Raw genomic sequence first — 12,277 nt, forward strand, 5'->3', positions numbered from 1 at the left:
TTTCATCGAAACTTTTTTTCTTTTAGGATTTTCTTTGATTTGTTGCCGTTTTTTAAAGATTTTTAAATAATTTGTTGTTCAATTTATCCACAGATAAATTCGAATTTGTGTTGATTTTTCATGGAGATTCAGAAATTCTAGTCTTGTTTTGGTTTCAATTGATTGGAATTTTGAATTTGGTTGTTTTGTTTTTACAGTTGAACTGATTTCTAGAGTTTTCGATTGTGGGAATCCTCACCGATAGTATTGGAACTTCTTTTGGTGATGGTAAAACTCAGAACGACTTCTATATTCTCAATTATTTGTTAGTGTCAATCAATGGTGTCTATGTGTGTGTCCGCAATGTGATTTGTTGAACAGTCAAACTGGACGCAGAGAATGCAACAACTTAATGTATGAACAAGAATATGTATCTGAATGAGGATTTGATTTAATTTGTATTGTTTAGGTTGAGTATATATCTATATTACCTATTGATCTATGAAACGAGTTTTAGACACATTTCTTCAAACTACACAAGTTTATGGTACTATATTTGTAAGTCTTTTGTCATACACAATGCATATCCTGTTTGATCTAAGCGTTTTGTGGAGCATCCTAAGTATGTAACTAACTGTAGGAGTGTAGGACTGGTACTGCAAAGAATGTTGGCTCATTCATTTTCTTACTAACCACTTCTATCAGTACATTGTATGCATAGACTTTCAAGAACTTTTGCTTCGACATTTATCCTTAGTCTGCTGAAATTAGCATTAAAAAATGCATATAGTTAAAAGGGAAGATGGTTAAGAGGAAACTCTTGAGACCACTGTCTGGCTATTTAGTCCTTCGTTGGAAATTTGAACCGTCTCATTCTGCGTACATGTCCTGCCTTGATGTTGGCAAACCAAAGCGCCCAAATCGTCTTCCTGTACCATGATGGTTGTCCTGTACATACTTGGTATTGGTGTTCCTCCGAACTGTTATATAACGTCTTCTCAAGCATCGAGGCTTTAGGTTCTCTATTTATGTTGGCATGATTGAATATAGGTCACCGACATATTTTCCCCTTTGACATTTCAAACTGAAGCCCAATTCAAGAATCTTTGAGTATTGTTGCTCTTGGCTCAAGCACTGACTCTAATTTAATGGGTTTGACTGGTAGAAAATTTCAAAACTGCCAGTAGGATAGAAGTTGCCTACTTGTCATAAAATTTGGTCTTTGACTTGTGCTTGTTTTATGGGCTGCTATTACTCAAAGAAAGTTAAACGATCGCCTGGTTACGAGGAGCCTACAGTTCGAATCCCCTTGTGAGTATATTTTAGTTATTTGTATGTGTATCTCATTTCAAAATTTCAATCATGAACTCTGTTGTCAAAGGCGGCACCCTGATGGCGAAGGAGGCAATTTTTAATGAAAATAGTTGGTCCCTGTCAAAGGCGTTCCCATGGCTCCCAATGTGTTAGTTGAGAAATTGAACACCTTGCGTCTCCGCCCCTGACAACTTAGGTGATGAAACACTTTCCTTTCCTCCTTACGTCCTTGTACTATATGGTCATATTAAAATTAAATTACGACATTGGGTTCTCTGATTTCAAGCAACCGCTTGAATGTGACTTTGATGCATAAGCTTTATACATTTGGAAGTATCAAGTGATGAACTATATGTCTGTATTGTTGTTCCATATCTAAATTTTTTGAGCCTCACGTCGCTCACCTGACATGTCTTGTTGGATTGACTTTAGCACATATTTTAATAGACATGTTTCACTACAGCACGTAAGTTGCGCAGGTTATACTATATTGAGCTATGAACTTGTGGGATTGACATGTAGAACCTGGGCCTTTATTTTTTATTTATTTATTTATTTTATTTTCATTTTTTTGCTGTGGCAGTTACCATCAGTGAAGTAGAGGCTCTGCACTGTATGAACTTTTTAAGAAACTGAGCAGCTCAATAATCGATGATGGGTTTATTCGCAAGGTCCGTTCTTTTAGCTTTTTATGAGTTTCCCAGATTAGTCCAGGATTGATTGCTCATCACTTGTCCCATTGTCGTGATCAGGAAGAATTTCAGCTGGCCTTATTCAGAAACAGCAACAAGCAGAATCTCTTTGCAGATAGGGTCTGTTGCTAACTTCTCTAATCTTCTTGTTAACTGCAAAATATGAGTGCTAGGAGCTATGCCTCAATTCACTTCTGGCTATATGGCTGACTTGTCTTGGATTAAATTGTGTATGATGATCTGGTGATTGTAAATATTTTTATGATCGGTCGCTAGACCTTAATCCTGCATGGTTTACAATGATTAAGACCTCTCACTAAAAGCTCGATAAAGTTCCAAAAATATAGCGTATATTTAAACATTTTAACCAATTGAAAATCCCCTAAAAACAAGTCAAACATCACTAATGGTGAAGCCTTGTGTCCAATCGCTTGGTTGTCCGTTTTTTGTAAACTTAACAAGTATGAGACATAACTCCTTAAGCATATCTCTATTTTTATAAATGGTGAAAACCATACATATCTAATTATTCTAATAGTCTTTTCGGAGGTTTGCTAAAACTGGAAAGACTGGAATCTATGTTGTAAGGAATATATTTCCTCAGCAGAAATAATGTTGTAAGGATTATGTTGAATGGGTAGTAGATGTATAAGAAACTGTGGATGTTCGAGAGAGACATGCATAGGGGAAATAACTCCATTCTCACATTTTGTAATTATGAAAATTTATTCTACACAAGCGGTTCAATGAGCAAGTGTTTGACCTATATTTTCCATATGCCGTGAATCAGGTCTTTAACTTTTGATCCCTTTTGCATGTCTGTCGGTGTTTTAAGTTTAAAATTACAGGTTTTTATTTGTTTGATGTGAAGCGCAATGGTGTGTTATTGAATCCGGGAATTTGACTTCATCCCAATGTTTTGGAGGAGAAAGTTGCATGTAAGAATTGATTCCCATTACTTACACTTATATTCATGATCTCATATTAACGTACTAGATTCTACTGGTAATCAGTTACCGAAAAACCTGCCCACCTTTCCACTGTATCCTTTAATTTGCTTATCACACTTTGGTAAATTCTTTGTGTAGTTGCATTTCAACCATATGATCTAAGGCAGACTAGCTTAATTGAACGTGAGGAGGCGATTTTTTGGAGATTCTTCCTTTTTAGTCCTCCAATATTTAGTATATATCATTCAGGTTCTCTCCATTTATTCCGTATGTATGTGCTTGACTTATCAAGAAGCATGTTATAGTACACAAGACACATGTTATCATGCAGAATATTGAACTAGAGATGTGAATTTAGAGATAGGAATGTGTGATCTTAAAATCTAGTAAATATCATATCATTTTATCGACTATGTTTAACACAGTTTTGATCACACTGACTTTGGGGAGCCATACATTTTTTTTTATGAATACAAGTAGAGATTTTATTAGAATAGAACCAGAAATGAGTTACAGAGAGGTGATTGGTAAATAATCAATTGAAAATTTTAAGCATTTCATTTCGGGTGTTCAAGACCAAATTTATATGCTTAGAAAAATCCGTGATTGAACAAATGTCTCAACTTATAATGAAATGATGAGAAGTCTTCGACCAATACTTTTCAATTTTGTATGTGCCATAGTACAAAATATCAGGATATGGGTATTTATCGATCTCTGATTTATGGATATGTATTGTGGATATATCTCTCTCTTTGGGGATATTTGACATTGTTTCACATGCAAATATCGTTGATATATTCAAAATATCGACAAATATCATGGATATTGTGGATATTTCTTAATATATCATGATACATTATTTATATTTATTTGAAATATAATGATAAATATTAAATAAAATTGTTATATATACAAAATATCGCCAAATATCGCAAAATATCCCCAAATATAACAAATATCGAAAATATCGTTGAAATATTACCGATATTTACAATCGTATATATCTCTGAACATATCGGGATATTTATATATCTTTCTCTGAAATCTGGATAGATATCGACAAATATCGGGATATTTTGTACTATGGTATGTGCAACAAAGGGTCATTCATAATGAGTCCCAAAGGGCATACCACATGACTGAATATAAGAAGACATCAGACGTTCAGACCAAATTATACAAGGCATACAACATTTCAAGGTGTAAGAATCTGATTCTTAAACCAGTTTGTATATAACTTTTGTTGTATGTTTCAGTTAAAGGAGATGGTGTTGGCTCTTTTGATCGAGTCTGATCTGGCCCTCACTGAGGATGTTGTCGAAACAATTGTGGATAAGGTCATCTGCTCTCTGGAATTGTACACTTACCTTATATCTGTTTGTTATATATTCTCATTGCTGTCTTGCTACAGACATTTACTGACGCAGATTCAAAAGGCGATGGAAGGACAAATATGCATCAAATGGCTGCACGGTTATTATCATCTCAGACAATTAAAGGTGGTGGTATATGGTAGGACAAAAAAACACCATTTCTGCATTGGTGCTGGGATTGCGCGCGGTTGTAGAAATGAACAGCCTTGTCTCACAAAGACTCTGGAGGATTGGAGGAGGACATCAAAGTTGACTGCAACAGCTTGGATCCGTGGAACAAGAAGCAGAAAAGTGTAAGACTTGTTGGTAAACGAACCTGGTGTGGGGCATGCAATCCATGAAAAGTTTAAGGTGCAAGTTTTGAGTAATGGAAAATCATTGGATGAGAGTATAAGACGGAGTTCCCAACTATGGCTGAAGCAGATTCAGATCTCCTTGTCGAGGTTGAGGGTGTAGTTGGGGATTTCACTATTTCAGCAAGGATAAGGGTGTTTGCCCCCCTAATGCTTGAACGAGGGCCAAGGTGGCAGTGTGCTCTTCCCTGGTTGTTTCCTTTTCGAATTCCAATTAGAATTAGCAATCCTCTTATATTTATTTATGTAAACGCTAAGGGCCTTACAATTAGCACCCTCTTTTTTCCGTGGTAGTTGAGTTTGATTGTTTTCTTTTGGAGATAATAAATTTTAGCTTTTGTAGAGATTAGATTGTAAATTTTGGAACTGGCTAGAGTTATTGATGTTCTTCCATTCAAGTTTCATTCCACTCTGTAAGTACCTTCTAGTTTAGTTGGTAAAAACCTTTGGGTGATGATACCAGAAGTCTGGGGTTCGAACCCCGCTACACACAATTGAGTTACTGATCTCTTTAAAAACAGGTTTGCCCACACATTTATGTAAGTATCTTGGTGATGATACCAGAGGTCTGGGGTTCGAACCCCGCTACACACAATTGAGTTACTGATCTCTTTAAAAACAGGCTTGCCCACACATTTTTGAGGGGACCCCGTTAACATCCTCGCTTGCTGATAAAAAAAAAAAAAAAAAGTTTCATTCCACTTTCGCTTGTTGTATCAAATCCAAAACTACAATGCCTCCCACAAACCGACAAAACTAAATAGAAGAGGAATTGATGATGGAAAATCAGAATAATCTTGAAGATTTGAACATCTTCAACGAGATTTTGCTGTATAGAGGTTGGGTTCTATCTGTTGATCACTGCAGATGCCAGCCAGAATTAGTTATTGACTAAGATTTTGATGATGCTTCTCAAGCACTTAAAGAAATATAGTTTAGTAGTTGCTTATTATAGGGGACTATTTTTCTGTCTTAAAAGGTGACTCATCTTTAGTGTATGGCAAAAGTCTTATAGCTGTGGAGATGTTTCCTATTGCTCTAGTGATGTTTAGAATTTAGATGGTAGCACAAACTATATGTGAAAGCTAGCAGAAACCATCCAAACTAAAGTAGCTTGTTGCTGATGTTAGTAAGCTACTGGTGACATGTAAAAAATGGAAGACAGATGTCAAAGCCTCAGTTATTATTTTAACCCGATAAATCCTAGCCACTGCTAACATATTGGACGAAATATAAAAAAGGAAGATGCTTCAGAGCAGAAGCAAGATAAGCATAGTTTAGCGATTCTTACCTGAAGCTTTACTGGGCCAACTGATCCCTTGATCCTGAACTGCTCCCAAGAGTCGGTAAAGTACCAACATATCTGCAAACAACAAGATTGCAATGTGAAACGTATATAACACACCTTATAAATCAAGCCATGACAATGACAACAAAAATAAAGGAATATAGGATTCGGGATGTCAACCAGCCACTATGCAGTAGCGGTGCTTGTCCATCCAAAGCAAGCGTTTGTATACAACATCACCACCTTTTCTGCTTCTCACGGGTCGTTGAAATGATTTATACTTTAAACTGCCTTTGATTTTGAATGTATCGACTCCATGAGTTTACTCCTTGCATAGTAGCTCCCAATATTGTTTTATTCACCTATAGGTTTGTAATTTCTTCTCATTTCTATGTTTCTACCTGGTAATGGATGAGGCCCCATCATCAGTTTATCTAATTTATACAGCAAGGCAATGGATCAACGTACGGTATTGCAATGGATCAACGTACGGTATTGCAATGGATCAACGTACGGTATTAAGAAATAAAAGGAGACAGGTAAACCCCCTTAGAAAATTTTAGCATTGGATAAAGTGGATGTGGTGACTATATCTTGAAATCCCCAAGCCTCCCAGCACCTCAAAGGCTCAAACACTTTCTCTATGGCCACCTTGAATTTCTCGTTAGCCAAGGAATTTCTATTCTGAACAAAATCTCTGAATCAAGATCTTTTGCAATACATTCCACTATTACCCGCAACCATTCAACTTAAATTCGAAGTTGTCAGACTTCACCACAAAACCCACATGCTCCCCTCAAAAGCCACTCCCCTTTTGCTAATCTCCTCAGTACATACAAAACAGTTTCCTCGTATTTCTTTCTTCCCAACGATCATTTGATTATTCCAAATTTAAATGATTCAGTAACTGAACTAACGTGCATGATATTTAACCATTAGGGACTTACGGTTAAATAGTCAATGTTACTTTATGTTTATGAGAAGAAGTCTAACTTGTAATTGTTTTACTCTGGCTTTACAAAAACCAAAAACTGGTCATGTTGTTCCAAACACAAAAAAATAAAATAAAATAAAAAAATAAAAATGTATAGTTCTAGCTAGCTATTGGACGAGACATTTTCAGGATGTAAGCAATCTACAGATACCTCACTGGAGAAGTACAATTGTGACAATGAACATAGATTGCAGCATAACGAATCTTTCAGTTTCAAGGCCTTCAGAGTGGCTATACTAGCTAAAAGGAGAAACAAATTTCCATCAAAGAGAAATCCAAAAACAAAAATGTTGCAGATTAGTCATTGTAGTGAATCAATCATCCTTGCCTCAATCCATATGAACAGGGTGCTATATTTAACTTCTAAAGGTTATTTCTAACAAGTTCATCCCACATTTTTGACAAGTTACCTCTGTGTCTCCTACCCTCTATACAGATTAGTCTTCCTCTCTGTACAGTGCATCAATAAGCTCCTTCCATAGCACACTGCTAATATTCTCAGTAATATGAAAACACTCCTAATTTTCTCCCACTTTCATTAATACACACATCTCTCCTATTCACATAATTTTTATCTCATCACGTTATTGCAAAAACATAAACAATCATATTGCAAAAACACTGGGCAAGTAAGAAAATAAACATAGATTAATACTTGAACAAGTGTATATGCCTCAGAAACCAATTACCTCTGCAATTGGGCACTGCTTTAATTCCTCAACCTTGCAGTTTCTGGAATCAGTATTGATTTGTATCTTATTAGAGTCATCATGAAACCCCCTGAAAACACAACCCCATCATTTAACAACTAATAAAGTATCAAACTTTGTGGAAGAAAGATAGAATAGAGAGAGAACCTGAAGACAACAGTTCGGTTTGCAGGTCTGCCATACGAACCAATGGTTGCCTGAAAATAATCAAGAAACGAAAGTGAAGTAAAAAGAATCACACGTTTATAAAGTAATGGGAAATGAGAATGTAACTGAAATAACTAACTAACAAATTGGACATAAGAAGAATGTTTGAGATTTGAGTTCAATTCCAATGCATTCATAATAAGCTGCTTCCATGGTGCTGCTGACGCTGCCATTTTATTTTAATGTTCTCAATTTTCATTCTATACGTATATTAGTATATATATCTATGTATTTTTTGTACTGGCCTATTTTTTTCCCATCCTATCATTTGCAAAATTAATTGCTACTTAAATAAGATATGAGATGAATTTAGAAGTCACCAATTTAGAAAATCATATAGAGGTCATGGCGTGATATGGAAACTGAAAAAAAGAACAAGGTTATGGAAAGTCCAAGGACTGTATAATTGCATTGATTTTGAAGGTACTTAGTAGAAGAACAATGGCATTTAATTGGTTTGAATATCTACACATCATGATGAAGTTACTGATCCTTTATTATAATTTCCTGCTCCAAATCACAAAAAGTTATGTAGTTGATTTTTCTTATGATTTCAAAGAGAAGAAAAGAGAGGTGGACTGGTTGGACCTTCCAGACCATGTTCTACTTGTCATTACAGATAGATTGGTGAACGTCGAGGATTATATCCGGTTTGGTGCAGTTTGTCGTTCGTGGCAATGTGTGTATACTCACAACAAACATTGGCATCGCTGCCACTCGCCTTGCCAACTCCCGATGCTCATGATTCCTAACCGTTGTTTCTACAGCATCCGTGACAAAAAAATACACAACTTCCCGTCACCCTTTATAGACAAGTGCTGCAGTAGTTCCAGCGAGGGATGGCTGGTAACTGTTCACAACATGTCAGCCGTTCATCTAATAAATCCATTCTTGTCTGTTGATAATGTGATTGAGCTTCCTCCTTTAACGACATTTGAACTTGCTCCGGGTGATGCAATTTCCAATGACTATTACCTTAAAAAGGTGCTTCTGTCTGCGAATCCGGCTTGCGACTCCAATTATGTAGTTATGGCAATTCATGGCGGACTTTGCAAATTGGCATTCTTCAAGCCTGGTAACAAAGAATGGTCTTCTGTAACAAACTACGACTTGTTCGAAGATGTTATATATAAGAAAGACAAATTTTATTGTGTGAACTACTATGGAGATGTTTTTTGTTGTGACGTGATGGTCCTCATCCCACTGTGTGGAAACTTGCAAAGCCGCCACCAACGAGTGTACTAGACCTCAGAAAGAGGTATCTCGTGGAGTCGAACGGAGATTTTCTGCAAGTCATCAGGACAACGGAGGATGAAGGGCCGACTTACGACACAACAGGTTTTATAGTCTTCAAGCTCGACCCAGATGCAGCGAAGTGGACTGAGATGAAGAGCCTATGTGGGCGAATGTTGTTCTTAGGTGAAAATTCATCCATTTCTCTGTTGGCTGCAGACTTCCCTGGATGTAAGCCGAATTCTATTTACTTTACAGACGATTACCTTGCAGGATATGCTACAGATCCGGATGCACCATGTGACATTGGTGTCTTCAACATAGAATACGGGAGCATTGAGTATGAACCACATTACGCTGCCATAGGGTGCAAGACGATCTTTCCACCCCCTATTTGGATTATGCCAACACTGTAATGGTATCCGCCACGAGTGTAAAATGCGTTTCTACTGGATCTTATTTCATTCTTTCGTGATTAGGATCAGTATTTATATTATTGTACTAACTACATATTCTTAAATTTCAATCTTTACAAATGCATTGAAAGTAATGTATGAACGTGAGCCTTTTTACATTCATTTTTATACATAATATGCATTTTCTAGATCTCAAACTGATATAGATTATATCCTCAAATTTCAATAGTCCTAATATGCAACTCACCTTATCTCTATCTTTTTTTTTTAGATTGGATTAGATTTTGAGTAGCTATTTTCTAAATTCTTCTTGAAAAAAACACCCAGAAAATACTCGTTACTTCTCTCAGTAGGAAGGACTTTTAACTCAACATTTGATGTATTCAACAATTTGTGCATATTATACATCCAGTTGTTGAAGTCCGAAGCTAGTAATCATGGCCATAAGAAGCAAAATCTGAATGTTTGGCACTTTAAAATGTAATTGAACTGCTGCTGCTTATCTTCCTCACTTCCCGTTAGTTAAAACTGAAACAACAATAGTGTTCTTTAAACTTTTCTGGTGTAGTTTGTAGTCCAGACTCCAGAACAATATTCCCTCTCCTACTACATAAAAGCAGAAATTTTTGGATCAGTGCTGTCACCAAGTTATTCCTCCCAAGACATTCTAGGTGCTCCAACTGTGAAAGGTTATGGTCAAGTGAGTCATAGAGGAGATGCAAACAACAATGGCCCGTGATTGATCCATCTTATAGACAAAAGTCGTGTTGTTTAGTTGGAAAGGCTAGCTAGAAAATAGAAATATGTATGAACTCGACTGATTTAGTTGGAAGCACAAAAAACGATTTTCTGTGCAAAGTTGTGAGGCAAAAGGAATCAAAGAGTGTATAAATTGGTTCTAGCTATCGCTATCCCACCTTGAATCCTACCCTCGCTATTAATTACACTCCCTTCCACAAGACTTGGCATCCCCTGGAAATAAATCGTTCAACATGATCAGAAAACAAAGTTCTCTTAACTATTTTAACTAACAAAATGCAAATAACAATCACAGCTAAGTCAAATATTTTGCAAAATGGAAGAAACCGAAAAACTAATCAACCTTTGGGGTAGCTTATATTCTCCTGATAAAGAAGTAGCTGAAAGGGAAGTGTGTTTAGCTTTAGTTAGTGGTAAGGGAATATGGGACAAAGCTTTGGTAGTAAACCTTTTTTGACTTGGAAGAACATCATGCTGCGTGCAAGCTAAGCAAACTACTCTCTTTTCTCTAGTGTGAAGAAACAGAGTTGGCTCATTATTGACTGTAGGAAGAAACACAGTTATTGGTTTTTTTCATTTCATCACAAACAGCAGAGAGAGTTTTCCATAACTTCTTTGTGGTGGTCTGCTTAGCTTGGTCGATCTTGAACTAGTACTCAACTTAACATCACTCGATCAATTATATTATATATAAGGTCAGTTTATTACAAATTTTCTTCTTCCTTGTTAGTTGCTATTATACACTTGATTATTACTCTTGTTTTTTAATCGTCATTCATATGTTAAAGGTTAACAACATAACCATGTTTTGCAAACTTAAACTCTTGATCCATCACTTATTTGAAATCTGAGCTAACCAATTCTACTGATAAAGTCCAATGATTTTTTTTTTTCTCAGTAAGCAAAAATTTGTATTAATGAAAGGTGGTTGGGGATGGGGGGAGCGTACACGAGGAGTTACTTACAGTCTACGCGCAAAGTAGCACTATAAGAACTTAACAAAACCTATAATAAACATGCTCTGGAACTTCCCATTTGGTTATCCATGAGGGTTTTACAATAAAAATAACTTGATCATTGTCTTGCAAACTGACCGAGTACTTTGCCAATTGATCTGCTGTGAAATTGGCTTCTCTCCAAACTGGAGTCAATTTGCAGTAGTCTAAGAGTTCTATGCATCTCTGCTTCATACACCAAGGTACACTTGAAGTTCCAAAAGCATTAACCGCAGATGTCGAGTCTGACTCCACCCAGACCTTTGTTGGAATCTTCATGTGTATTTCAAATACTTGTGTGTTGTTTAGTCCCACATTGATGAACCACCACTAGCAAGTGAGGTATTTGAGGTGAACCTCTAGCATAAGGGCGTGCCCTTAGGGTACAAAGGCTTTTGTGCTAGGAGGGAGGACTCACCCAAAAAAACCACGCTTGCAGCGCCAGCAGACCCAACCGAAGCCGAAGTCGGCGGCCGTGGGCTTGGGCTATTAGTCTAGTGGGCATCAATATTCCTGCAAAGAAACACTAGGAACACACATTCATAATTTCTAAAGCACGCACTATAGCCTGAAGGGCCAGGATTACCACAAGAAGCCCCATTAACTTTTATGATGTCACCCTCGGGTGGATACCATTTGTTGGATGCGAATAAAGAAAACAATAAAGAGACAAGGACAGCAGTAACAGGGAACCACCAAGGCGCGTATTAGACTGTCCTTAAGGAAAGATTTCTCCCCTTCCAATGGTGCAGAAAGTCAGCAGTGGCGTCTTCCTCACAGGATTCAATGGTGTACAGTAGCTTGACTTTGCACTAGAACAAACTACTCTCTAGAACAACAATATAACTCTCTCTGGCGGCTACAGGAAGAAGAAAATAAGAAAAGGGCAGGTCATGAGTTCTGGGTTTGGTTATGTTGAAGTGAGTTTCTTTATGGTTTATAGAGGTAAGGCCAGTCATAGAAACCAACTCGCACTAGGACATGGTCGGTCTCCTAAACAGATAAGTAAGA

The 12,277-nt window shown here is 36.8% G+C and overlaps 2 protein-coding genes across 10 annotated transcripts in view; one reads left to right on the forward strand and one right to left on the reverse strand.

Annotated features, from left to right (window-relative positions):
- Positions 1-12,277, forward strand: part of LOC147495970 (disease resistance protein At4g27190-like) — a 56,644-nt gene that overhangs the window by 32,968 nt on the left and 11,399 nt on the right. For 5 of the 9 annotated variants that reach the window (XM_086564742.1, XM_086564745.1, XM_086564743.1 and 2 more), the window contains 3 exons: positions 198-267; positions 1,877-1,964; positions 2,046-2,298. The gene's annotated coding sequence lies outside the window, so the exon portion shown is untranslated. The other 4 variants (XM_086564747.1, XM_086564749.1, XR_015197892.1 and 1 more) reach the window with 4 other exon arrangements.
- Positions 5,480-9,519, reverse strand: LOC147495974 (pyridoxine/pyridoxamine 5'-phosphate oxidase 2-like). The gene is made up of 5 exons (XM_086568502.1): positions 7,947-9,519; positions 7,804-7,853; positions 7,636-7,726; positions 5,956-6,027; positions 5,480-5,515 (listed from the first exon to the last, which is right to left on the reverse strand). Exons 1-5 carry the CDS (start codon positions 8,034-8,036, stop codon positions 5,480-5,482), a joined length of 339 nt encoding a protein of 112 aa, XP_086424628.1. The 5' UTR covers positions 8,037-9,519.

Source organism: Coptis chinensis, chromosome 6, assembly GCF_015680905.1.
Source record: "Coptis chinensis isolate HL-2020 chromosome 6, ASM1568090v1, whole genome shotgun sequence".
In the NCBI taxonomy this organism is placed as follows: domain Eukaryota; kingdom Viridiplantae; phylum Streptophyta; class Magnoliopsida; order Ranunculales; family Ranunculaceae; genus Coptis; species Coptis chinensis.

Bases quoted from the DNA above. Each gene is read 5' to 3' on its own strand.
- LOC147495974 (XM_086568502.1), bottom strand. From the start codon at position 8,036: ATGGCAGCGTCAGCAGCACCATGGAAGCAGCTTATTATGAATGCATTG. The intron at 7,854-7,946 runs GTTAGTTAGTTA...GATTATTTTCAG, and splicing joins ATTCTTCTTATGTCCAATTT to GCAACCATTGGTTCGTATGG. The intron at 5,516-5,955 runs GTAAGAATCGCT...AGTGATCAACAG, and splicing joins TTGGCCCAGTAAAGCTTCAG to ATAGAACCCAACCTCTATAC.